We start from the raw sequence: 25,763 nt of genomic DNA on the forward strand, positions 1-25,763 counted from the left end.
CCCTTGGAAACATTATTAGAAAACATGGAATTAGCTTCCACTGTTATGCAGATGATACTCAGCTATATATCTCATCAAGACCAGATGATTCCCTCCAACTATCCAAATTGGCAGAGTGCATCGACGATATAAAGCATTGGATGACTTGTAATTTCCTTCTTTTAAATTCTAATAAAACAGAAATATTACTTATCGGACCAAAGACACGTGAGCAGAATATTTCGGATTATGACCTGCAAATTGAAAGCTACACTGTTACTCCAACAAATACAGTTAAAGACCTTGGCGTTATATTAGACAGCAACCTGTCATTTAAAAATCACATCTCAAATGTCACAAAAACAGCCTTCTTCCACCTTAGAAATGTTGCCAAATTGCGAAATATTTTATTTTTTGTTAGTTCAAATTGGACTGGTACCAAATTTCGGTACCAGTCGGTACTAAATGTGCCGATACTTGCATTTCCCGCTATCATTTTGAGCACTGTTGAGCAAATTATGAAAGACCTCTGATTGGCTATTGTGTTTCTAAGGTCATAGGATATGTCTTCTAATGGCTCCTTACCAAGCGCTTGCGCAACCAAACCCGCGTGACATGATCATTGAATTGCACTCTCTACCACGACAACACTACGGGAAATAAGTCAGTAAATTTGAGTAAAATCACAGGCTTTACTTATCCCGTGCGAATGCGCCACAGGAAATACAGATGTGGGGAGGTAATTTATAAATCACACGAGGTCCCCAGATAATACTAATCTCATGCGAATAGGGCTATAGTCAAAACGCGGGCCAGGCATCTGGCCTTTTCCCTGGTGCCATTGTCCCCGCACCCCTGCAGGGCATCCCTATACGATCTGGACCGGAGCACGCTTATATATTATTATCCGACTTTTCTGAGGTAAACGGTAAGAAAAGTGCACTCTCCTTTAGCACAAAAGAGTAAAGTTAAGTTTGTGATTTATTATGTGTTTAACTTTATGTCCGCGTTGCGGAGACCCATCTGCTAATGATATCAAAACAACACGAGAGCAATTAATGAAAGATGCTTTGCGCCGATCGGTCTGTGCAGCGCTGCATGCTGTCCGACAAACCTAATGGAGCAGTTTGGGACGCGGTAAGGACACAGGTTGCATGTTACAATGTCGCACGTATCCAAAGTTTTTTCTTACAGTGACAGCTGAAGCTGAATGAGGAATTTAAGCAAACTCATGTACATCAAAATCCGCGTCTCTGGCACGTTGGCAATCAAACTGCGTTCTGTGCCAGATCAACAAACAAGAACCACTTAAAACATTTGTTAACGTAATAAAGTAAGGAAACAAAATATATTTAATTTACCGTTGAAAACAAAACGTAACTATTTTAATGGCTGCAACAGTTTAGTCTCATGCCGGTCATGTGCTTAAATCCGTGTCTCTGGCGCAGTTGGCAATCAAACAGTGTTCAGCACCTGAGCCACAACCAAAAAATGCTACAATTATTTTCTAAATTAACTTAAAGAAACAAAAACGACATAAATAATTTGCCATTTAAAACAAAACTGGACTACTTTACTGGCTGCAATAGGCTGTGTAATGGGGAGGCAAAAACACGGGCTGTCCAGTTTATTATTCCAATAAGTTAACATAGTTTACACATACTGTAAAGAAAATACAGCTATTTTTATTTTGTGTAAATAGCATCTATTGCCATCTTCACTGTAAATAGCCGCTGCCATTTTTAAATTAATTAACTCACCAATACTACACAATGATACTTTAGAATGAAACAGTAAATTACATGGACGTTTTATTTACCCATTTATCATATTTCTACAGCAATTAAGTTACAGTACAGCTCAATAATTGAAGAACCAATTCTCATAATAGTTCGAACCTTTATGTATAGTCTATTTAACTAGTTACGCACATCATGATTAAGGGAGTGTAATAATAACTAGTTAAATATTCCCTCTAAAACATTAGGTTAAACCATAAATCATAATTACTACACTCTTACTTAGAAAAAAAACACGTTTAATTGTCATAAGAAATAGGTTCTCCAGATGCTTTGGTAGACGTGTTTTCACCAGGCGTTTTGGCTGTCGCGCATTCTCCAGATGTTTTTTATGGCTGGCAGACGTAAAACGTGTATGGAATATGGAAAGCCGTTTGGGTCATATTTCACCATCAACCAGACGCCTGGTGTTCAGAAGACACCTGGTTTTACGGCGTTTAAGACTTACAGACGGTGCAAAGTACGGCGTTTTGTAGCGCATGCGACATAAATTACTGCAATTTCGCCGTAGAAATGGCGTTAATAACGGCGTTTTAAGTGCAATGCGAAACGGCGTTCATTTCGCCGTTTGGACTTCCATAGTACGCCGTAAACGGCGGCACTTCCGTGCATCAAAGACGCCGTAAAAAGCGCCATTTTCTATAATATTAAAATCAGCCCCGCCTTTTCTACACAGAATGTCAATCTGAATAACGTTTCCTCTTTTTAACTTTATTGCAAATAATGTTTAGACTTTCATTATGTGATATTTTTACATTGTTATCCTCCTTTTCGTTTATCATATGTGCACAAACGGCATATTTTTTTAGAGTGTGCACGTTCATGTTTGTAAAATGCATCGACTTCTGTCACGAAGGTGTCAGCCTCGTTAGGGCAGTGGACCGCATGCACGGCAGCAGTACAGTATGGATTTTAACGGCAGGAGTTTGACTCCGCGGTCCGACCATATTCTTTGTTCTTTTTGAATTGTTTTATTGGGTCATGTTTTTAAATGTTGGAACACTTCCCGGTTGCTGACAACTGATTAAAAGACAAGAAACGCTTATTAACGAGCCAACCGGTGTAAGGCCTTAATGCATGTAACAGCTGCGGGCGAAGTCTGCAGTGAATGTTGCGAGTATGTTTTTATTGATTAAAAATGATTTCCCATGCGAATGCGTTTGTTTTTCTATTTACATATAGACTGTACATGCTGCATGCATTCAGTATAAAACGCTGTAAGCTTTTGACGATCAAAAATCCAAAAATGATAGAGACTGCTCACATACAGAAACAATAAGGGAAATGCTGACAAAAAAAGCTATTGTTGAGTTATTATTATATAGATTTTTTTAGATGACAAACAGCATTTTTAAAGGAAAATATAGGCCTGTTTTTATAACTTATTTAATGGTAAATACAGAACAACAAGCAGGAAAGGTGCAATTAGAACGAAACGTATTTTCCCTTCATGATAAAAGGATAGCCTATAGCCTACGCATAGCCATCTTAAGCTAAATTGTCAAACGAAAATAAAAGCCAATTGATTAGGCTGTTTAATGCACATTTACGGATTCTTACAACGAAACTCGAAATGAAATAAAAAAATTGTTCACATACAGTCAGCTAACTGTGCAGAACGTATACGGTATATGCAACACAAAAGCACTGAATATTTAGGTTATAATACGCTCCATCCATATCGAGCTGAGTTTCTTTATAGAAAAAACACTTGCTTTGTCGAGTAAAATAAATCGTATCGAAATGAAAGTTTGTTTCTCAGTCTGTTGAGGCCGGCTGTGGAGAAACGCGCTCCTCCGAGGCGCGCTGCTTCGGGTATAGCCTATACCATAAATAATGCCTTCTTTTAGAGGTTGCTAAGCAATCACGTTTGTTAAAACGTTTTGTATTTTGGGATGGCTATTTTGACGAGACAGGCGAGGCTGCATTCACTTATCTCAGTTTTAGTTTGGGACTTATGCATAACAGCATTATGTAAGTGATTTTGCATTCCCTTTTACGAATAATAAATTCCCTCTTATTGTCATTATCAAATTATTTATCCTTAAATATGCATGTGTGAAGTCTAAAATTGTTGTTTTTTTCAGCAGGGTCATAGGCTATATTATATTTATATAGGCTATAATTTATATTAATGTATGAATATCATTTTTTCCCGATGTTTTGTGTCAAACCAAGATTTAGAGAACTTGTTCATGCTTTCATCTCCAGCAGGGTGGATCACTGTATGGACTGCTCACTGGCCTCACCAAAATACCATCAGACAGCTGCAGCTCGTAACGCTGCTGCTAGGATTCTGACCAAAAAATCTGAGCACATCAGCCCAATCGTCAGGTCCCTATACCGGTTACATTTAGAATAGTTTTTAAGGTATTATTACTTGTCTATACATCACTCAATGCCCCTATAGGACCCAAATACATTGCAGATATGCCTACTGAATATAAACCTAACAAACTACTTTGATCATTAGCATCAAGTCAGTTAGAGATAACAAAAGTTCACTCAAAACAAGGTGAGTCAGCGTTTAGAAACTATGCCACCTGAAGCTGCAGGTATCAGATGCTCTTCAATATTAGCTACTTTTACATCCAGATTAAAAACACAATTGTTTAGTCGTGCATTTGTCTTCTTCCTTCAGTTGTATGATATTATGCGCGTTTTATTTCCTTTTTATTGTTATTTTCAATTCTTAAGTATGTGTGATTTAAAATAATTAACTTTTTTTAAAGATCTCTTATGCATTATGTATCCTTTTTTGTAATTTCTATGTAAATCACCATTACCTGTTTGAAATGTGCTATATAAATAAACTTGCATTGCCAATATTTATTTAAATCATTAAATGGACGCCAACTGACAACAAACCTATCCCAATTCTAAATTTACCGTAATCTCATAATTTTATTGCAAATAAATGCCTTTACGATCTGATGTGTCATCGGAAAAAGAGGCAAAGGTGATGTTTGAACTCCGTTCTCTTGTGTGAAAAGCATTCGATAAGCACTCTTACGCTACATGCCACTAGAACGGATACTCTAATCGCGTTGTTTCTTCTTCTCCAAAGAGATGCTAATGGGCGGAACGAACGTCAAAGACTTCCGTCAACAAGGCGGGCTCAGTGTAAATGGACACTCTGTTCATTTAATCCCTAACATTACCAGTAAAGCAGCATTTACTAAAATGTATTACTTGTACAAAAGAATTGTTAAGCAACTTAAAAGTATTTAGCATTAAAATTACTGATCGCTGTTTGAATGTAATATTACTATTGTCATTGTTATTAGTGCCCATAATCAGACACGAGCTGTGGCGAGTCGCCCATTGCCAGATCAGAGTCGCAATGGATACGGGGGAAATCAGCGTGACACACCTGCTGGTCGTCAGCACCTGCAGCTCGTTCCCAGGCTGAATAAAGCCAGGAGGATAGAGAGTCTCTGTGAGCTACGACTCCATAAACTTCTCGTATGCTGATGCTGTTTTCTTTACCCCGAACAGATAGAAGTTCCTGACGACCGGCAGATACAGACTCTCTGAACCAGACTGTACACATTCCCCCCACACGGGCTGCACGGAGAGATCCTCACAAGCCACTTTCACCCACGGATTGCACAGAGAGATCAACGCCAGCTAATTCCCTAAGATACTTTTCATTGCTGTAACCTTTAATAAATTACCCTCCGGGGCATTATTCACTCACAAATCTGTTCATCTCGTGTTTCGCCCATAACAACTGGTGGAGAATGCGGGCATAGGAGTACGAAACGATCAACAACAGACCCGGAATAAATTTTCAGACTGTGTTTTTCTCTCTCTCTCTGCATCTTAGGGAACCGCGCTCTATTTCTCCCACTCTCCTTACCTGAAACGGACGAGATGGAAGAAGTCATCCGCCAGCTGGCTGAGCTCTCGACCCATCAGCAGAAGCTCAGCGAGCAGCTCACGCTGAGACAGGATGGAAGATGCAAGATGGAACAAGCCCTTGCCACGTGGCGGCTGCCACCGCCACTCTGATTCCACTCCCGGAAGCGCACGCCACGGCACATTGCCACCTGACCAAACTCGGCGACCTGGACGACATAGAAGCATACTTACACACCTTTGAGGTAATCGCCACCCGGGAATCCTGGGATAGAGCTGAGTGGGTAGGGATTCTAACCCCGTTTCTGACTGGGGAAGCTCAACAAGCCTACGTCTCCCTTCCAGCACCGAGCAGCAGAGACTACGACACTGTGAAATGGGAAATCCTCACCCGAGTTGGCATCTCCCCGGTTAACGCGGCACAGCAGTTTCATGAGCATATTAGCCCGGTTCTGTCAACCTTGCACTGGTAACCTATAAAGCATCGCCTTAACTTTAAAATCTTGCTTATTACCTATAAAGCCCTACATGGTTTAGCTCCTCAATACTTGAATGAACTGCTTTTGTATTACAGTCCTTCACGTGCATTACGCACTCAGGCGTCCTGTCAGTTGGTAATACCTAGAATTTCAAAATCAAGTGCAGGTGGTAGATCCTTATCCTATCTAGCGCCTAAACTTTGGAATAGTCTTCCCTGCACTGTCCGGGAGGCAGACACACTCTGTCAGTTTAAATCTAGACTAAAGCCGCATCTTTTTAATCTTGCATACACTAGACTTCCATAATATAAATCTTCTGAGGGTTTAGGCTGCACTACACTGCGTTCCAAATTATTATGCAAATTGGATTTAAGTGTCGTAAACATTTAATTTTATATTGTTCAATTAAACTTATGGATGGTATTGTGTCTCAGTGCTCTTTGGATCACTGAAATCAATCTCAGACACCTGTGATAAGTAGTTTGCCAGGTGAGCCCAATTAAAGGAAAACTACTTAAGAAGGACGTTCCACATTATTAAGCAGGCCACAGGTTTCAAGCAATATGGGAAAGAAAAAGGATCTGTCTGCTGCCGAAAAGCGTCAAATAGTGCAATGTCTTGGACAAGTTATGAAAACATTAGATATTTCACGAAAACTTAAGCGAGATCATCGTACTGTGAAGAGATTTGTGGCTGATTCAGAGCACAGAAGGGTTCGTGCAGATAAAGGCAGAATGAGGAAGGTTTCTTCCAGACAAATTCATCGGATTAAGAGAGCAGCTGCAAAAATGCCATTGCAAAGCAGCAAACAGGTATTTGAAGCTGCTGGTGCCTCGGGAGTCCCGAAAACCTCAAGGTGTAGGATCCTCCAGATGCTTGCAGTTGTGCATAAACCTACTATTCGGCCACCCCTAACCAATGCTCACAAGCAGAAACGGTTGCAGTGGGCCCACACATACATGAAGACTAATTTTCAAACAGTCTTGTTTACTGATGAGTGCCGTGCAACCCTGGATGGTCCAGATGGATGGAGTAGTGGATGGTTGGTGGATGGCCACCATGTCCCAACAAGGCTGCGACGTCAGCAAGGAGGTGGCGGAGTCATGTTTTGGGCTGGAATCATGGGGAGACAGCTGGTGGGCCCCTTTAGGGTCCCTGAAGGTGTGAAAATGAACTCTGCAAGGTATGTAGAGTTTCTGACTGAGCACTTTCTTCCATGGTACAAAAAGAAGAACCATGCCTTCCGTAGCAAAATCATCTTCATGCATGACAATGCACCATCTCATGCTGCAAAGAATACCTCTGTGTCATTGGCTGCTATGGGCATAAAAGGAGAGAAACTCATGGTGTGGCCACCATCCTCCCCTGACCTCAACCCTATTGAGAACCTTTGGAGCATCCTCAAGCGAAAGATCTATGATGGTGGGAGGCAGTTAGCATCAAAACAGCAGCTCTGGGAGGCTATTCTGACATCCTGCAAAGAAATTCAATCAGAAACTATCCAAAAACTCACAAGTTCAATGGATGCAAGAATTGTGAAGGTGATATCAAAGAAGGGGTCCTATGTTAACATGTAACTTGCCCTGTTAGGATGTTTTTGATTGAAATAGCTTTTGATTTCAGTAAGTATGACCTCCTAATGCTGCAAATTCAACAAATGACCATTTTCAGTTTTTTACAACCTATGAAATGTTTTCAAACTCTGTTGTGCATAATAATTTGGAACAGTGCATTTTGAGTTTTTCATTTTTTAAATAAATACTGTTGTCAGTGGGAGGTTTGTTCAATAAAATTCCAAATGTACCCTAACTGTTGATTACTTGAAAATTATACTGACTGTCATTTGCATCGACAAATTAGGAAAACCAGAGAAAGATATCATTTGCATAATAATTTGGAACGCAGTGTAGTTAGATCAACCGGAACCAAAAACACAACTGATTTACTTGTTGCATCAAAGAGTGCAGAACAGTACTCTACTCTCAGCCAGTCTTGTCTCATTGTTCCAAGGTTACCACAGCGAGCAGGATGCAGTTCATGGCCTGACCTGATGGTAGAGCGGATAATGGGAAGCGGCGACCTGACAAGAGCTGAGATGATAGAGCTGGATAAAGAAGGACGCGGTCACCTGACACGTCCTCACCACAAAATTTCAAATGCTATTAGATTATTAATGATAATCTTAAACTATAATTTACCTTATTAGTAAATTTATTTATTTTATTTAGCCTTGTGCAAGCTCTCTGGAGCTTGTGCAGAGGCAGCAGCTTTTGCCAGAGGGAACTGGAATCCCCCGGTTGGGTCTGGGTTCTCCTGAGTTTTTTTTTCTCAATTAGAGTTTTGGGTTCCTCGCCACCGTTTGCATACTGTTTTGCATCTGCCTGGCCGGGGGGGCTGCTTTAGAATTTTAAAGTGTTACTTAATTAATATTGCATATAGGAATTTATAGTCTGTTATATTTGACCTGTGCTTCTCTCTCCTTTATCTTAAATGTGTGCTCTCACTGTGCGTGTGTGTGTGTGCGTGCGTGTCTTTGTGTGTATGCGTACTTGTCTGTGTACGTGTGTGTGTGCGCATCCGTGTGTGTGTGTCTGTGTGTTAGTACGTGTGCATATTGTGTGTGTGTGGAGTGTTTTGTATGTGGATATGTCAGTCTTTGTTTTCATTTTTTTCTTGTTTTTGCAGGTACAACTTTAATTGGTTTGCTTATAGTCAATATGTCTTATGTACAGCTGCTTTGTAACAATGAAAATTGTAAAAAGCGCTATATAAATAAAGTTGAGTTGAGATACCAGGAAGCTGTACCGATCCGTGCCCAGGCGGCACACCTGACCCGTCTTGCTCACCTCTGGCTGCTGCATGGAAGCCCCACGGCCACCCAGGTCGCCGAGAAGGTAGTCATCGATCGCCTGCTGCATACATTACCTCGCCGTTTCCAGGGACCGGTGAGCATGCGCGATCTGGCTACTTACCGGGAGCTAGTCGAAGCGGTGGAGTTGGCGGAAGCGGCAGCCGCACGTGGTGGTGGAGAGAGAGTGACGGTTCCGCCCCGGAGGATGGCCCCGACATGGCGATAGCCGGAGGGCATCTCCTGACCAGTAAGCAGACCAGCAGTCTCCTCTCGCCGAGATGAACCGATGCTGACCGAACCCACCTCCCCCGAGCCCCGGGCCTGGGTAGCCGGCTGTGTTGTTCACCAAAGCCGACCCCCGGGAGCCCAGGAAAGAAGGATATACCGAAACGGAAGACCGGTAACCGCAACATTAGATTCAAGGAGCTCGGTCACACTCATACAGCCGACAATGGTTCGACCCCAACCCCACGGGAAGTTGACAATCCCCATTACCTGTGTGCACACTTGCATCTTTTCAGCCCGTCGGGTCGTCATCACAGCCAAACCCGACATCCCCAACCTTCCGGTACCGGTACTGCTGGGGAGAGATTGGCCGGGATTTGAAGCGCTGTTGGTACGTGCAGTACAGCAGACGGGAGAGGGGAACCGCCAACAGAGACGCCGACCTCAGAAGCCGAGGAAGCCATGTCCCGTGATGTTGGCCACGTAGAGTGAACGAGAGGGTGAGCCCTCTTAACACTAATCTATTCTCAGATTTGTTCCTCCAGGTGACCGCAGGAGGCTCCTTTGGTAAAGAGCAACGGGAAGACAATCGGTTAAGAAACTGAAGGTCACAGGTACGAGTGGTCGATGAGAAAGGGCATCACCGGTTAAGAAACTGAAGGTCACAGGTACGAGTGGTCGATGAGGAAGGGCATCACCCCGCCCCTCACCCTCTCCCATACTTCGTGGTTCAGAATGGTCTGCTATACTGTGTCTCTCAGAGGAGGGGGGAGGAAAAAAGACTACTGGTGGTACCGAAGTCAAAGACACCCACCATGTTGGAACTAGCCGACACTCACCCGATGGCCAGACACCTAGGGGCCGCCAACACGATTCAACGGATCCGTGATCAGTTCCACTGGCCGGGGCTTGAAGGCGAAGTCAAGCGGTTTTGCCAAGGCTGCCCGACCTGTCAGCAGACATCACTGAACCGTCCTCCCCCCAGCCCTCTCGTTCCTCTGCCCATCATCGAGGTGGCCTTCGAGCGCATTGGGACCTGGTTGGACCGTTGCCGAAGTCTGCCCGTGGCCACGAGCATATTCTTGTGATAGTGGACTACGCCACCTGGTATCCGGAGGCTCTCCCCCTGAGAAAGGCCACATCAAAAGCCATATCGAAGGAACTCTTTCTCTTCTTCAGCCAGGTCGGCATCCCTTCCGAGATCCTGACGGACCAGGGAACCCCGTTCATGTCCCGGCTGATGGCCGACCTCTGCCACCTCCTGAAGATTAGGCAGCTCCGGATATCGGTGTACCACCCTCAGACCGGCAGCTTGGTCGAGCACTTCAATCAGACCCTCAAGCGGATGCTCCAGTGGGTGGTGGCCGAGGACAGGCGCGACTGGGATCTGATGCTGCCATACATGCTTTTTGGCGTCCGCGAAGTACCCCAGGCCTCCACAGGCCTTACACCCTTCGAGCTCTTGTTCGGGCGGCAACCCAGGGGGCTCCTGGATGTCGCTCGAGAGGCCTGGGAGCAACAGCCGGCCCCCCATCGCAGCGTTATTGAGCACGTGCAGCAGATGAGGAGCCGTATCGACCGGGTGATGCCTCTGGTGAGGGCACACCTGGCCAAGGCTCAGCGTGCCCAAAGGCGCCTCTACGACCAGCCCGCCCAACCCAGACAGTTCGTGCCGGGAGACAGAGTGCTGGTCCTCACCCCGTCGGCCACCTCCATGTTCCTGGCCGCCTGGAAGGGACCATATACTATCGTGGAAAAGGCCGGGCTGGTCAATTATCAAGTGCATCAGCTGGGACGACGACGGGTACAGCAACTCTACCACAGCAACCTCCTGAAGAAGTAGCTGCCTTTGCCCAGAAAGACCCACCGGTGGTACAGATGGGAGAGCAGCTGGCCACCACACAGAAGACCGAACTGGAGACACTGGTCCGTCAGTTTGAGGACGTTTACTGTGAGAGGCAAGGGCAGACGAACGTCATCCACCATGAGGTCCGCACCCCCCCGGAGTCGTGGTGCTGCAGCCGCCTTACCGGGTCCCGGAAGCTCGCCGGTTGGCTATAGAGGAGGAGATTGACTGGATGAAAAAACTCAACATCATCGAACCATCCCGCAGTCCCTGGTCCAGCCCCATTGTCATGGTTCCAAAATCCGACAGCACTCCGCTTTTGTAATGACTTTCGGAAACTGAACGAGGTCTCCAGCTTCGACAGGTACCCCATACCCCAGGTGGACGAATTACTGGACCATCTGGGAAAAGCTCGATTCATCTCAACTTTAGATCTCACGAAAGGCTACTGGCAGGTGCCCCTCTCTCCAGCCTCCCGAGAGAAAACAGCGTTCAGTACACCATCGGGGCACTGGCAGTATCGGGTTCTGCCGTTCGGGCTACACGGGGCCCCAGCGACATTCCAGAGAATGATGGACATACTGCTACGGCCTCATCAGGAATACACCGCAGAGTATATAGACGATGTCGACATCCACTCGGGGTGTTGGGAGTACCACTTGGCCAAGTTGCGGAGAGTGCTGCTCGAACTCCGAAGAGCAGGGCTGACGGCGAATCCAAAGAAATGTCACCTCGGACTCGCCGAAGCACAGTACCTGGGATTCCGAGTCGGCTCATCCTAACCCAGCCAAAGAAAGTGGAGGCTGTCCGGAATACCCCTTGACCCACGAACAAAACCCAGGTACATGCTTTCATGGGGCTAGCGGGGTATTATAGATGTTTCATACCCAACTTCTCTTCCATAGCCAGCCCCCTGACGAAACTGACCAAAAGGGGCAGCCCAAGAAAACAGAGTGGACTCCCGAGGAGAAAAAGGCGTTCCAAACCCTGACGCAAGCTCTGTCTTCATCGCCAGTTCTACACGCCCCCGACTTCCGCTGCCCCTTCATCCTCCAGACCGATGCTTCCGACACCGGCCTGGGAGTGGTGCTATCCAAGACCAAGGACGGAGAAGAACACCCGGTAGTCTTCATCAATCAGAAGCTCATCTCGGCCGAGTCCCGCTACGCCACTGTGGAGAAAGAGGCCCTGGCCATAAAGTGGGCAGTCTTGGAGCTGAAGTACTATCTACTGGGACGGAGCTTCTCCCTGGTCACCGATCACGCACCGCTGCAGTGGATGTGGATTTTAATATTATAGAAAACACCGCTTTTTACGGTGTCTTTGATACACTGAAGCGCCGTCGTTTACGGCATACTATGTAAGTCCAAACGGCGAAATGAACGGCGTTTCGCATTGCACTTAAAACGCCATTATTAACACCGTTTCTACAGCGAAAACGCCGTAATTTACGGAGCATGTGCTACAAAACGCCATACTTAGCGGCGTCTGTATGTCTTAAACGCCGTAAAACCAGGCGTCTTCTGAATACCAGGCGTCTGGTTTATGGCGAAATATGACCCAAACGGCTTTCCATAGTTTTGTCTGTTTTCTCTGCTGTGCATGTCAGTCGTGCCCCCTAGTGGTACAAAAGGAGCGCCATGTCTTAGATAGTAGCGGCAGTAAAATTCGTCCAGTTAAGAGTTGTCCTACCACTAAAATAATTTTAGAGAGATTATTTTAAGGTTGAAAAACTCTCTTGCTTTAAAGCTCGATATGCACCCCTTCACTTGTTATATATTGACAAGAGGACTTCTTTGGAGGACTTCCTTCCTGAGGACTCTGAAGAAGAACCAACTGTCTTCAGCTATCCTGGTGAACTTCTACCGCTGCGCAGTAGAGAGCATCCTAACCAACTGTGTCACAGCCTGGTATGGGAGCTGCTCTGTTGCAGAGCGCAAGGCACTGCAGCGGGTGGTGAAAACCGCCCAGCGCATCACAGGGCCTCCACTTTCAGCCATTGAGGACATCCAGAGGAAACGCTGTCTGCGTCGAGCTCGCGGCATTCTTAAGGACTCCTCTCACCCCGCCCACAGACTGTTTTCTCTCCTGCCTTCTGGCAGGCGCCTCAGATGCCTCAGGACAAGGACTAGCAGACTGAGAAACAGCTTTTTTCCCCAGAGCTGTCTTGCTATTGAACTCTACCCCCCGCTGATTCCACAACCCCCTCATATACCTCTACTAAATGCTGCTATATTGTTTTGTTTATTGCACTACAGGCCTGTCAAGTGCACGACTGGACTGTCTACACATGTACTACATGTTTACTTGCTCTACCGGACTATTTATACATATACTGCATCATTTGCACTACAGTACTATGTACTAATGTCATTTACACTACTTATTACACATATACCGCATAATCTGCACTCCAGTACTATATACTGAATACTGCAATAACTCATCTACTGCACTGTTTACTTTAACTTAATAACTGCTGTCCATAATTTATGCACACTTTATATTCATTGCACTACTGTTCTGCATAGTCTAATTTATATTGTACATATCCATCAGTAAATTTCTGTTTTCAGTAAATAGCCATCTGTATATAATGGTCATAGTACATTCCCACTTGTAAATTCTTCATAATTTTGCTTTATCCTGTATTTATGTACAACTGTATATCCTGCACTTGCTTATTGCACTTCTGGTTAGACCTAAACTACATTTCGTTGCCTTGTACTTGTACATGTGTAATGACAATAAAGTTGAATCTAATCTAATCTAATATTGAAAATGATTCAAACCGAATAAAGCATTCCTTGAATGCATGGAGCAAATTTAAATTTTAAACCCTTGTTAAATGAAATGATGTATTTATGACTAGTATTAAATATATTTATCAGTGCATGTGGATTTAAGTTCTTGTAACTTTGATATTGTAGACAGCATTTGTCTTTTACGCCTAAACCTCTTAACTCTTGCCCATCTGCTGAGTGAGGCAATGAGCTTGACGCGTCAACTCGCGCTGAGTAAAGATCTGTGAATAGACTGCCACTCAGCGGTAAACAAGAGTCAACACACATTAAAGAAGTACCGCCGCGGCGACGGCATAATTATTATTCTGGTTGACTACCTATTGTAACATAGCCGTTTCGATCACACGCGTGAACTGAATAATAAATATCAACGCCAAAACAAATCCAGGTACTGGACCAAAGACGTTTCAGGCACTCGAGAGTAGACACCTAAGTCACCCCCCCCAAAAAATGCTGAAAAAAACTACGGATTTACACGATTCACATAAATGACCTATTTTTGATTAAAAACGGCAAATTTTGAAAAAAACGACTAGCTTGCAGGTATGAATTTAAAGCTGCAAAGAAACTGAAATTTGGACCTTGAAACAGGTTGTCCCCCATTAAATCCATTGTATGGAGGAAGATCCAGAAGTGTCCAACCCTGGACTAGTTTCTATCTTGAGTGTTGTGAGTGAATATTCTGACTATTCTGAGTAGTTCTAGTGTGTGCCATGCAGTTGCTAGAGCATTCATGCAGACTAGGATGAACTGGAAAGTTGCTATAGCATTACTTTGACAGTGTCTTTTACGGACTCATTTTGGAGTCTAGATACTACTGGTTCCAGGGGCTTTATTCCTGCTAATTTTGTTGTTTGCCAAATTTCCTGTGGTCAAGGTCATAGGTTCGATCCCAAAGTTTGCACATACTTCGAATCAAATGTATAGTATAATGCAATGTAAGTCGCATTGGATAAAAGCGTCTGCCAAATGTTTGTGTAAATTGAAAATCCTGAAACCTGCATTTTACCATACAGGAGGCTAAACAAACAATACTAAATAAAAGTGAACTGAAATGAAACTATAGGCTACTAAAATTCTTCCAGAGTGATCGGTTTCCAAATTTGAAAGCACTTTCTGGGACCAGCTTTTCAAATTCTCATCAAATCAAATTTAATTTTTACAACTTGCATACCTGCATCCCTGTGAGGGCAGTCTGGGCCAATTTAACGTTTTTAGACTCCAATGCCAGCTGAAGAGGAAACAGGCAGCTCTCTCTGTACAGAAACACAGTTAACCACAGGACAGCATGTAATTGTAAGACAATACAAATTATGAAACACAGGCCTACTCCTTACGTATTCCAGAATCCTTTGTTTAATGACTTGTTTTTCAAATGACTGCTAAATGAACCAGCAATATTTACTTCATCTGAAAAATATATCTTCAATAAAAAAATGTCAAGAGAAATACAAATGCTCACGCTGACATAAAAATATTGTATATTTAACAAAAAAAAACTTGCCTGAGTTTAGATGGTGAGATTTTAACCAATCTTTTATGAGCATCAAGGGTATCTGTATAACACACAAAATAAGAAAAACGATCTTATATTTCTTTGTTACTAAGCAGACAGATATTACAGGTAAGACAGACAGGTAAGCAGATATTAGAAAACAGATTCCTATTAATGTCTCTGAAACAAAAACGAAGTCAGTTTCACAACATAAACACGTTTTGCTGGAGTCAGAATTGCTAAATAGAAGCATCAGCCCTACTTAGTGATCCTGTAATTGTAAATCAGAGGTAAAGTAAATGAGTTTTGACATTCTCATTGAATGTCTGTATGCCTAACATCCACAAAAAAAGGCTACAAATAACATAACACTTTCGAAATTTTTACGACCAAAAATAATGCAATAAACAATCTAACAATTACACACCATGTGTTCGTGTTGTTCTGCACACACTGATGTATACAATTTTACAGTTTATAGTCCACTACTATTAAGCAACAGCTGCTACGGTAATGTAACGTTAGGGGTAAATTGCACTAAATAAACATCCGCGAGAGGCGGACACATCTGTATTATTCTTATCGTATTATATGTCAAGCGAATGTTTAGGTCAGAAAGCTCAACTGCATTTAATACATTGCTGTCAGACGCTTCATATACAGACAGGTGCATCTTACCGCAGGCAACACCGCACGCGTCGCGAATCCCTTTTTGTTTGCTGCCCGACGCCTCCTTCTGCAGTTTTCTTAAAATCTCCTCCATTGCGCAAAAGATGGTGACAAATGATGCGCGTGGGGTGGAAATTATGCTTTTAGGCCTCCTCCCTCCAGCTGAGCATCCCTACATTAAACACCAATCAAGCGAAATAAAACGTATTATTAGATGCTAAGACGACGCTGGTGTTTAGTAACATTACAAATAAAAAATATGCGGGGAAAATTCGAGATAATTTCAATTATTCCAAGGTTTTGGTTTCCTGTGTACGTATCTGATTAAAAGGTGGGTGAGCTCCCCTTATCTAGTTACTTCCCGTCCAGGATTAATTTACAAACCCTAGCATGGGGAGGGATTGGTGCTTTATATTCATAAGCCACGCCTTTGTTGTGTCATCATTATTGATATTTATAAGGTTACCCAGCAACAAAGGGAATATAATATATATAATATATAATAATTAATATGTATTAAGAAACTTTCGTAATAGTAGGACGAGATTGAAGAACGTGGGGACAATGTGGCGCAAAATATCCTTAAATTAAATGGATCGGAATTTGACGCATTATTCTCTTTTTTAGAGCACTTGTTGCTCTCTTTGATAGTCTAATACAACAAAACTGCAGTTCATTTTTCTTCAAAGTAAATTGTATGTTTTTCATTTAATGTAGTATTCAAATTACATTTTTTTATAAATTTATTCGAAATCGAATATAATGACTGGATTGCTCATGACGTCATTACACCGAGGCTGCCCAAACTCCTGCTTATCTGTGGGGTGTGACTTTTATTTTGAAATTTAGACTGGAGCGGATGTTATTTTGTCGCAGGATTTCGAGCTTTGGCTGAAGCAAAGTGTTGTTGTCAATTAACTCATCGTGATGGCTGCCGTTTGGCGAGCTCGCAAATTTGTCCGTTGTTGCGTGCGCTTTTCTGATCGTGATCTGTGAATAGTTCGATGAAAGCACGATAAACGCGACCTAAAAAACGCCCAAAATAAACTGATATGGTTAGTAAAGTTTGTGTTTCTAAGATTAGCCAGCATGCTAGTTATGCATTAACATTAGCATGCTAGCAGTCATGAGTCATGACGTGTAACAGTTTTAAAAAGAATTAAAAAGCCTATTTTTATGTGGTTTGTAAAGTTTACGTTTCTGTAAATCAAAACAATGTCCTAAAGCTATGTTCATATGCATTGAATAAGTGAATGTGACAGTGACTGTTTGGTTGGGTCAGTCTTGTTTTTCACACCAAACATGGATTTGATTGTAGTTTTAAATCATAGAGCTTTGATACTTGCTTTACTTAATTTTGTCATGTGTGTGTAATGCTGAATTCTGTATGGAGTTACTGATAATATGTTATTTCTAGGCTGAAAGCAAACAAAATACCGATGGCACTGTTGAAGGAGGGGAAGATGAGAGTACTGAGGATTCAGTAATGCAAGTTAGTGAACCTGTGTGTGTTTTAAGACATGTGAAAGAAAGTTGAAACTATCTTAATTCTGACTTCTGGTTTTGCAATACAAAACATATAACATAATTATGAGTGCAGATTAATATTTATGGTAAAAATGTTATTATCCACCAAAAAAATGTATTTATCAAAACGACGACATATAAAATTTAATAATCTTAATATTCAAAATTTTCACTTTTTTTGAAAACTCACGTTGTTCAGTTTTATTTCTGATTTTATTCTTGTATTGTTATCCCTAAGCTATGCCATTTTATTTTATAATGTGGAAAGAGTGTTGTACCAAGCATTTCACTGTATATCATACTGTGTATGGTTGCGTATGTGACAGATACAACTTGAATCAGAAGCACAATCTCAATAAAATGTTTTTAAAATTGTCCATGAACGATTGGGAAAGATATTGAAATTCATTGGTCAAAAGGTTTATTTCAGATAAACAATGACTGTTGACAGGTTAAATAGTTAATGATTGATGTTTCAGTTGGAGCTCAGTGCGTTTAGGGCAAAGTGGATGTCTGAGCTTCAGCCCAGCGCATGTGAACAGACAGGCTTCTCTAAGACTGCCGACCTGAAGAGAAAGCAGGAATTGGCTAAAGAGAAAAAGGTACACGGTCATAATTATTTACTATTTGTGCCATTCACTGTACACGTTATCAATATATTTTAAAAAGTGATACGATGACCTGGTGCTGTATCCCTCACGTCACCTTAACCTGTCATTGTCATAGGCCCGAGAGCTGTTTTTAAAGGCTGTTGAGGAAGAACAGAATGGAGCTGTTTATGAAGGTTTGTTATTAGAAGATTTGCACATATTAGAATTAGAAATAGCTAGAGTTATAATTTCCCATTTTTATGTCACAGCCATCAAGTACTACAAGAGTGCAATGCTGCTGGTACCAGACATTGAGTTTAAGATCAACTACAGCAGAACTCCTGATCCAGACCGGGTTGGTGGGAGCTAGTAAGTGCTTTTTATTGTTTAGTATATCCGATGTTCCCATTGTTTGAAAAACCAAGACATAACAGATCATGTAGTGTTTATGTAGTTTTTTCCAGGTTTCTAAAGTCCCGGAGATTTCATTGTTCAATATCCTTTTTTTTTTGCTTTGATTTGAAATATTTCACAGGCTAGATATTGCTCATGTATAAAAGTTGCAAAAGCTTGCCAGCCATAATGGAGTAAGATTTGTGAGCCAGCCATTTTAGGGGTCAAGCCATGAATTGGCGTAGACACCTATTGTGTCCGTTAGTGTTCTTTTTATTAGGGGTAAAGCCACGAAGTGGCGTAGACACCTATTGCTTCTGTTAGTGTTCTTATTAGGGGTCAAGTTTTCTTCCGCCATTGCGTATATGGCAGCCGTTAGACTTTTTTATTTTTTATTAAAGTGCAAAAGAGTACAAACATATACAACTCATAACAACAAAAATAAAAATTACATGAATACAACTTGGGGTATAATTTGAAAAATGAAATTACAATCTATGTCAGGGGTAAAGAAAATGAAGTACATAAATTAAAATTACATAGTGCTTCGTAAGTCTTTTTTGTTTTTTATATTGCTTAAAGTTTGTCCATATTGTTTAATTTCTCTTAGAAAATTTTCAAAATTTGGCTTAGCTTTAGCCCATTTTTTCACATGAATGTGATATTTACCAAGTAAAATAAAAAGTTGTATAAGAAAATGTACTGTACTTTTAGAATCAATGGTATCTTGTACAAAAATAAAGATGACATCATAAAGTTCAATTTGAACCAAAGTTGTAAATAATCTTGAACAAAAGTTAGAGACATCAATATATACAATTTTGAATATATACAATCAAAGAAAAGATGTCTCACAGATTCTTTTGTTACACCACAAAAGTCGCAAGAATTCTCCAGATCTAATTTGAAATGTTCAAACAATACCTTAACAGGATAGATTCTGTGTAATATTTTAAGGATACCTCTCTAACTTTATTATTTATAAAAAATATATTTGTTATTACCCATATTTTTTTCCACTTGATATCTTCAAATTTGGAGGACCAATATACTGTTGAATATGGCATAACATTTTGCTTTAAGACTTTTCTAATATATCTATTACTGCATTTGTCTTTAACAATATTAATATCACCAAGAAATATCATATTACGACAAATAATTTGTTGTTGGTCTACATTAATAGGGGTAACAATAGAATTACGTATCAATGTTACAACTTTACTTGATATTGCACCAATGATAGTGGCATAATCTTTTGGTTTCACAGGGAATTTAAATTTGTTAAGGAATTCCACATATGATAAAAGCAATCCTTGCTCATTAAGCAACTGACTAACAGTAAGTATTCTATTGTCATACCATGTCTGATTAAAGATAGATTTATTTCTATACAAGATATCTCTATTATTCCATACTGTACTGGTGGGGTGAAAAATTTTGCTTGTAGACTAATTGCCAAGCCAACAATGCCTGCTTATGGAAATTTGCCAGTTTACATGGGAATTTTTCATTAGAAAAATTACATTTTAAAAGAAAATTAATACCGCCTATAGAATCAAATATAAAATTGGGGAAAATACTCTATATACTGTCTTTGTTTTTAATATGTTCAATTATCCATCTTATTTTAAACACATTACTGAGATCTGTAAAATTCAAGACATCAAGACCCCCATGTTCTTTATTGTTATTAATAATATATTTTTGTAAATAGTGGGTTTTCCTCTTCCAAATAAAATCATAATGAATTTTATCCAATTCCTTTATCGTGCTTTTTGGAACATCCATTGACATTGCAATATATACTGACCTTGAAATCCCCTCCACTTTTGATAGTAAAACGCGGCCAAATAAAGACAAATCTCTCATTAACCACATACTAAATCTGCTTTTGGTTTTCTCAACAATAGGTTTGAAATTCAATAAATTTCTTTGATTTCCATCTTTACACACCTCTACACCTAAGTATATAACCCTGTCATTAATTGGTATCCCACCAATTTCTTTTAATTGACAATCTTTAAGAGAGAATAGAATTGACTTGTTTTTATTCATTCTTAGACCAGATACCTCAGAAAATTCACCTATGCAGTTAATAACTTTTCTTACTTCCTCACTGTTTTTAAGAAAAATTGTGGTGTCATCTGCTAATTGACAGATTTTAATCTCTTTGCTAAATAAAGATATTCCTTGAAAGTTTGCTTGTTTTACACAAGATGTCAACACTTGTGAAACTAATAAAAAAGAAAAGGTGATGTAGGGCACCCTTGCCTTATCCCGCAGCTCATAACAAATCTCTGATAGGTACCATGAGACAATTGGACCAAACTATTACAACAGTTATAAAGTGTATGAATTGCTTTTTGAAAAAAATTACCAAACCCAAAAAAATCAATGACTTGAATAAAAAATGCTCAATAGTGTCAAATGCTTTATAAAAGTGAAAGTGACCTATCAGTCAGATATGGTGACCCATACCCGAAATGTGACCTCTGCATTTAACCCATCCAGAGAGTAGTGAACACACGCACAGCAAGTCGTGAACACACGTACACCCGGAGCAGTGGGCAGCTATCACTGCAGCGCCCGGGGAGTAAGTAGGGGTAAGGTGCCTTGCTCAAGGGCACCTCAGTCGTTACCTGCCGGCCCTGGGAATCGAACCGGCACGAGTCCGACTCTCTAACCATTAGGCCACAACTGCCCAAGTCAATAAATAATAAATAACTATCATCTAAAATAAGGTCTCTGTAGTCAACTAAATCTAATATTAATCTAATATTATTCCCAATGTAACGTCCTTTTAAGAAACCTGATTGTTCTTCATCAATTATCATATTTAAATTCTTCTTTAGTCTTTTCGCAAATATTACTGAATACATTTTGGTGTCATTATTTAACAGACTGATTGGCCTCCAATTTTCTAAATATAATTTATCTTTGTTGGGCTTTGGTATAAGTGTAATTAGTCCTTGTTTAAGCGAAGCAGGACCTTCTCCTAAATCAATCGATTCCTTGAAGACAGCAAGTAAAAAAGGTGCAAGATCATTACAGAAAGTTTTGTAAAACTCGCCTGTCAAACCGTCATTTCCTGGAGATTTTGTTGTCTTTAAAACCGTTTATGCAATCTGTAATCTCTTGAATATGTAATTCTTTATCACATGAATTCCTAAAATCTGAGTTAATCTTGTTCATTTTAACTGATGAATTAAGAAAGCCAGTTTCAGTGCTCTGATTATTTGCCCTATAAAGCTCACTATAATATTTAGTTACAAAATTAGATAGAGCTTTAGGATTTTCATTAGGAACATTGTTTATTATTAGTTTGTTTACAGATGATATTTCCCGATTTCTTTTTTCCCAGCTTCCATCCATTTTTGTCTTGACCTGACAAATGCACCTGTAGCTTTTTCTTTATATATAATATCCAAGTCAGTCTGCAATGTTGCAAGTTTTAATAAATCAATATTTGACCAATTTTGGTTATTTTTGCATGAAAGGGTCATTATTTCACTAATTATTTCATTTTATTTTTCTTTCTTCTTTCTTGTAATTGATTTTCCATAGAATATTGCTAATTTCCGTATTTCAAATTAATTTTTTCCCAGAACTTTCCATAATTTTGAACCAAAGAAGCTTGTTTCCAATGTTTTCCAATGATGATTTTAATTTGATTGCAAAACTCATCATGCTTTAGTAGAGTGCGATTTAATTTCCAGTATCTTTTCCTGATTCTACCTGAAAGACTACCTGCAATATTAATGTTAATAGAGATGCCTTTGTGATCAGTTAAAACTGATGGATCAATTGTACTAACTTCAACTTTATCTTTCATTTGTTCAGAAATAAGACAGAAATCAATACGTGATTGTAAAGACCCGTCCCCATTACTCAGTGTATACAACTGTAACTGTGGATTTTTAAATCTCCAAACGTCAAGTATGTTCAACCTTAAACAGGTGTTACTTAGTTCACTACCACTATTGTACATTTTTGGAGGCTATCTGTCTATTTTACCATTAAAAACTGTATTTAAATCACCACCCCAAATTATTTCAGCAGAGGGAAATTTTTAACGTACTTTATTTATATATCTTTCAATATCTTGAAAAATTAACCCATTAGCTCTTTTATTATTGGTGGCATAAATGTTTATAATTATAAATTTGACCTGGTTTATATCAATAAGAAGAGCAATCTAACACCCCCAATCATCCGTTTTGTGACTTATAACCTGTCCAGAAAATTTATCCTTCAAAAGAGCGACACCTGCTGTTCTATTTGAAGCACCAAAAGAAAACCAAATGTCAGAACCCCACTGACTCTTCCAAAAAAGTATATCATCTTTGCAGGCATGAGTTTCCTGAATGAAACAAAAATCAGCATCTTTTCCTTTACAAAACAAAAACAAAGCTTTTCTTTTTAGCATATCTCGTATACCCCTGACATTAATAGAGAAAATTATTATTGACATGAACTTGAACGAAAAAGAGATAAACTCTAAATGAACAATTAGATGAACAAAAAAAGTATTAAATGTGAGTGTTGAGAGAGTGTAACGGGTAATCTTACTCCCAACTTTCCATAGACAGTCCCATTATTAGTTGCTGATCCTGAGATCCTGTTAAATTTGAATTAGACATCAAAGTAAAGTGATTTATAAGCCTCATATCACATTATAGTTTGAAATAAACAAGCACAATTATTCGTAAACCGTTCCCATTTTTTACCAATTCGAGTGATTTGGCTATCAGATTTTTGTATTACACCAATTTACATGTGCGTATACACATCAAAAAGAGCCGCAATTTAAGATTTAATTTCTTTACCATCTACTATTGCCTTGACTCCGACAAAGAAGGCGTTTTTACCTTCTTTACGTGCCAAAGTAAATTCCATGTGGCCCTGTCTTTGAACGTTAGGTCCTCTTTGAAGTACATCTTGTTCTTCTTAAGAAAGTCATTTCCTTTTGCTGCTTTCCATGTTAGGTCCTGCGCTGTTCTGAAAGCAAATCTGATTATCACTGGCCGTGGTTTCTTTCCCTTGCCGCTGTCTGCATTGGGTCTTCCAACACGATGAGCAATGTCCACATTGTTCACCACAAGTTACATTCTTTCCCGGCAACCACCGCTCTGCATACCTCCATCATCCTAGCCTTGACATTATCATCTGCTTAGACATTGCATCATTTTTGTTTTTCAAATCTTCGTTCTCCTTTCGAATGTCAAATATTTCAGAATGCACCACTTCCAATGCTTCTTTCAACAGGTTGATGCTGGACGAATTTTCTTTTACCATGTCCTTAATTTCGTCGGTTGACTGTCTGATTATTTGGATAATGCTTTGCTGTACCTGACTTAGTGTTAAGTCCTCCGCTGTATTATCTTTTGCAAGTTTCTTCGGCGGGGGTGCTTTTGATGGTGTATTTGGGGCCGAGTCCCATTCGTCTCCGTTTTTCCTCGACAAACATGTGAGTGTGTTTCGCTGATAACTCTTTTCTCCGTCGTTTTTTTACTTCCGTGTCCATCTCTTCAGGAGTTGCCACATTCATATTATTAACTTTCAAACTTAATCCGCGAACAGATAGTGAACTAACAGTAAACTAACAGTTTAATTCTTAACCAGAATCTCAATAACATGCAAAACAACTGTGACTTATTCAATATATCAAATTTGTAAGAAATACCCGAAGTTTCTTTAGGCGCTAACAAATGATACGACTAGTCACGCTAGTAATGTTGTTTCTTAGCTATGAAGTCTCTGAAGTTACACCTTAACTCAAGTTATTCCTTTTCTAGGCTATAGCCTACTTCCTAAACTATACCCATAAGAGGTTACTTTCTTACGTCCCACGTTACCAGGTGCTTTTCATGGTGGTGGTGCTGAATAAATATTGATCGTTCGACAATCAATTATTCACTCTATACAAGTACTGCTTTACTGCGTTATGTGAGGTAGCGGCGTTCTTTATAAAATAAACACTTTAGAAATAGTTGAAGTTGCATTTATTAGGACTCATAGGATAAAAATAAACCAAATTGCAAACTAAATCCAACCATCGATATTATTTAATTTTGAAATGAGTGTGAGAACCCGCAATCTCATGCCCAAATGTATCAACCCCACTACACTAACTGGCAGTATGGTCATATCAAAGGATCTCAAACTTTGGGTCGGAGGGTCACGCAAAGCCACTTGCTGTTGCGATGCATTAAAAAAGTTTATTCCAGTAACTTACAATTACTTGTATAGTTCACACGTTTATTGTGCTTGGACACTGAATGCTCAAGCGGCGTATTTACAGCGCGAAGCATGTAGCTTATGGCCGCGTTTATTAAAGCATTAAAATATAATCAACATTATTAATCACACTTATAATATCAAGGGAATGAGATTAACAAGTATGCCATTATTGTGCAGCCCTACAATGAGGTATTTTGATATTGAAATTAAACATATTCATTCATGACAAGAAAAAGAAAAAGTAAAGTGAGTGAATGTGTGTTGTTTCCCTATTTTCTATTTAAAAGGTGTGCCATGAGATAGCCTACCTTTGATTATACCAGGGGTATGGGGTTTGGGAACCCCTTATTTATATTATCATATATGTTGCTATAGTGTTATTATTTACTCAACGAAAGCGCAGAACCTGGAACATAATCAACAGCTATAGCAGGAAAAAAGAGCTGAATTTAGGGGCTTTGTATTTGCCAAAGTTAGACCAACACGATCCAAAAGCTATTTGCTGCCGTGGCAGGTTAACTTTTCTATCATTATAATTGCAGCATAAAGTGTAGCCAGGTTTTCAAGGTTTAAATGCACTAAAATGCTCTGCGGTTGGCGCAGTCTTTGATTTAGCCAAAAAAATGCAGTTTGACTAAACTTTATTTCGCAATCTTTCTCTTTAACTATATTTAAAATTGTTTGGGTTGCCAGCTAATGCACCTTATTTTGATAATATCATTAAAAATCTAACAACCATAAGTGTAAAGACAATTATATTCTTTGCATGAAAACATGTCAACATAATGTTCTTTTTAAGTTTAGAATTTTATTTGTAAAGACTGCGATGTAAAGAAGCTTTTTTCCACTGTGGCCACTAGCGGGATGTACTCTTAACAGTGTTAAGGTATAGCTAAGGACGTTTTCACACATAAGGGTTTGTTTCGGAACCTGGTGCGTTTTCTCTCTTGGTTCGGTTCATTTAGGCATATGTGAACAAGGCAATCTAAGGATCCGCCCCAA

General features: G+C 40.2%; 2 protein-coding genes across 9 annotated transcripts in view; one reads left to right on the forward strand and one right to left on the reverse strand.

Annotated features, from left to right (window-relative positions):
- Positions 1–16,380, reverse strand: part of arfgef3 (ARFGEF family member 3) — a 255,967-nt gene extending 239,587 nt beyond the window's left edge. For 6 of the 8 annotated variants that reach the window (XM_057342528.1, XM_057342527.1, XM_057342530.1 and 3 more), the window contains exons 1-3: positions 16,018–16,380; positions 15,349–15,400; positions 15,019–15,100 (exon numbers count right to left, since the gene is read on the reverse strand). In XM_057342528.1, coding sequence (XP_057198511.1) covers positions 15,019–15,100; positions 15,349–15,400; positions 16,018–16,102 — 219 coding nt within the window. In that variant the 5' untranslated portion in view covers positions 16,103–16,380. Of the gene's footprint in view, positions 1–15,018; positions 15,101–15,348; positions 15,401–16,017 lie in introns of those variants that run through there. The other 2 variants (XM_057342532.1, XM_057342533.1) reach the window with 1 other exon arrangement.
- A 484-nt stretch (positions 16,381–16,864) lies between these two features.
- The window catches only part of fbxo9 (F-box protein 9), a 51,315-nt gene continuing 42,416 nt past the window's right edge, over positions 16,865–25,763 (forward strand). Inside the window, exons 1-5 of the mRNA XM_057342536.1 lie at positions 16,865–17,063; positions 17,426–17,500; positions 18,015–18,137; positions 18,262–18,319; positions 18,395–18,494. Of these exons, the coding sequence (XP_057198519.1) occupies positions 17,061–17,063; positions 17,426–17,500; positions 18,015–18,137; positions 18,262–18,319; positions 18,395–18,494 (359 nt within the window). The 5' untranslated portion in view covers positions 16,865–17,060. The remainder of the gene's footprint in view (positions 17,064–17,425; positions 17,501–18,014; positions 18,138–18,261; positions 18,320–18,394; positions 18,495–25,763) is intronic.

The sequence above is a fragment of the Triplophysa rosa genome, linkage group LG9 (genome assembly GCF_024868665.1).
Source record: "Triplophysa rosa linkage group LG9, Trosa_1v2, whole genome shotgun sequence".
Lineage (NCBI taxonomy): Eukaryota > Metazoa > Chordata > Actinopteri > Cypriniformes > Nemacheilidae > Triplophysa > Triplophysa rosa.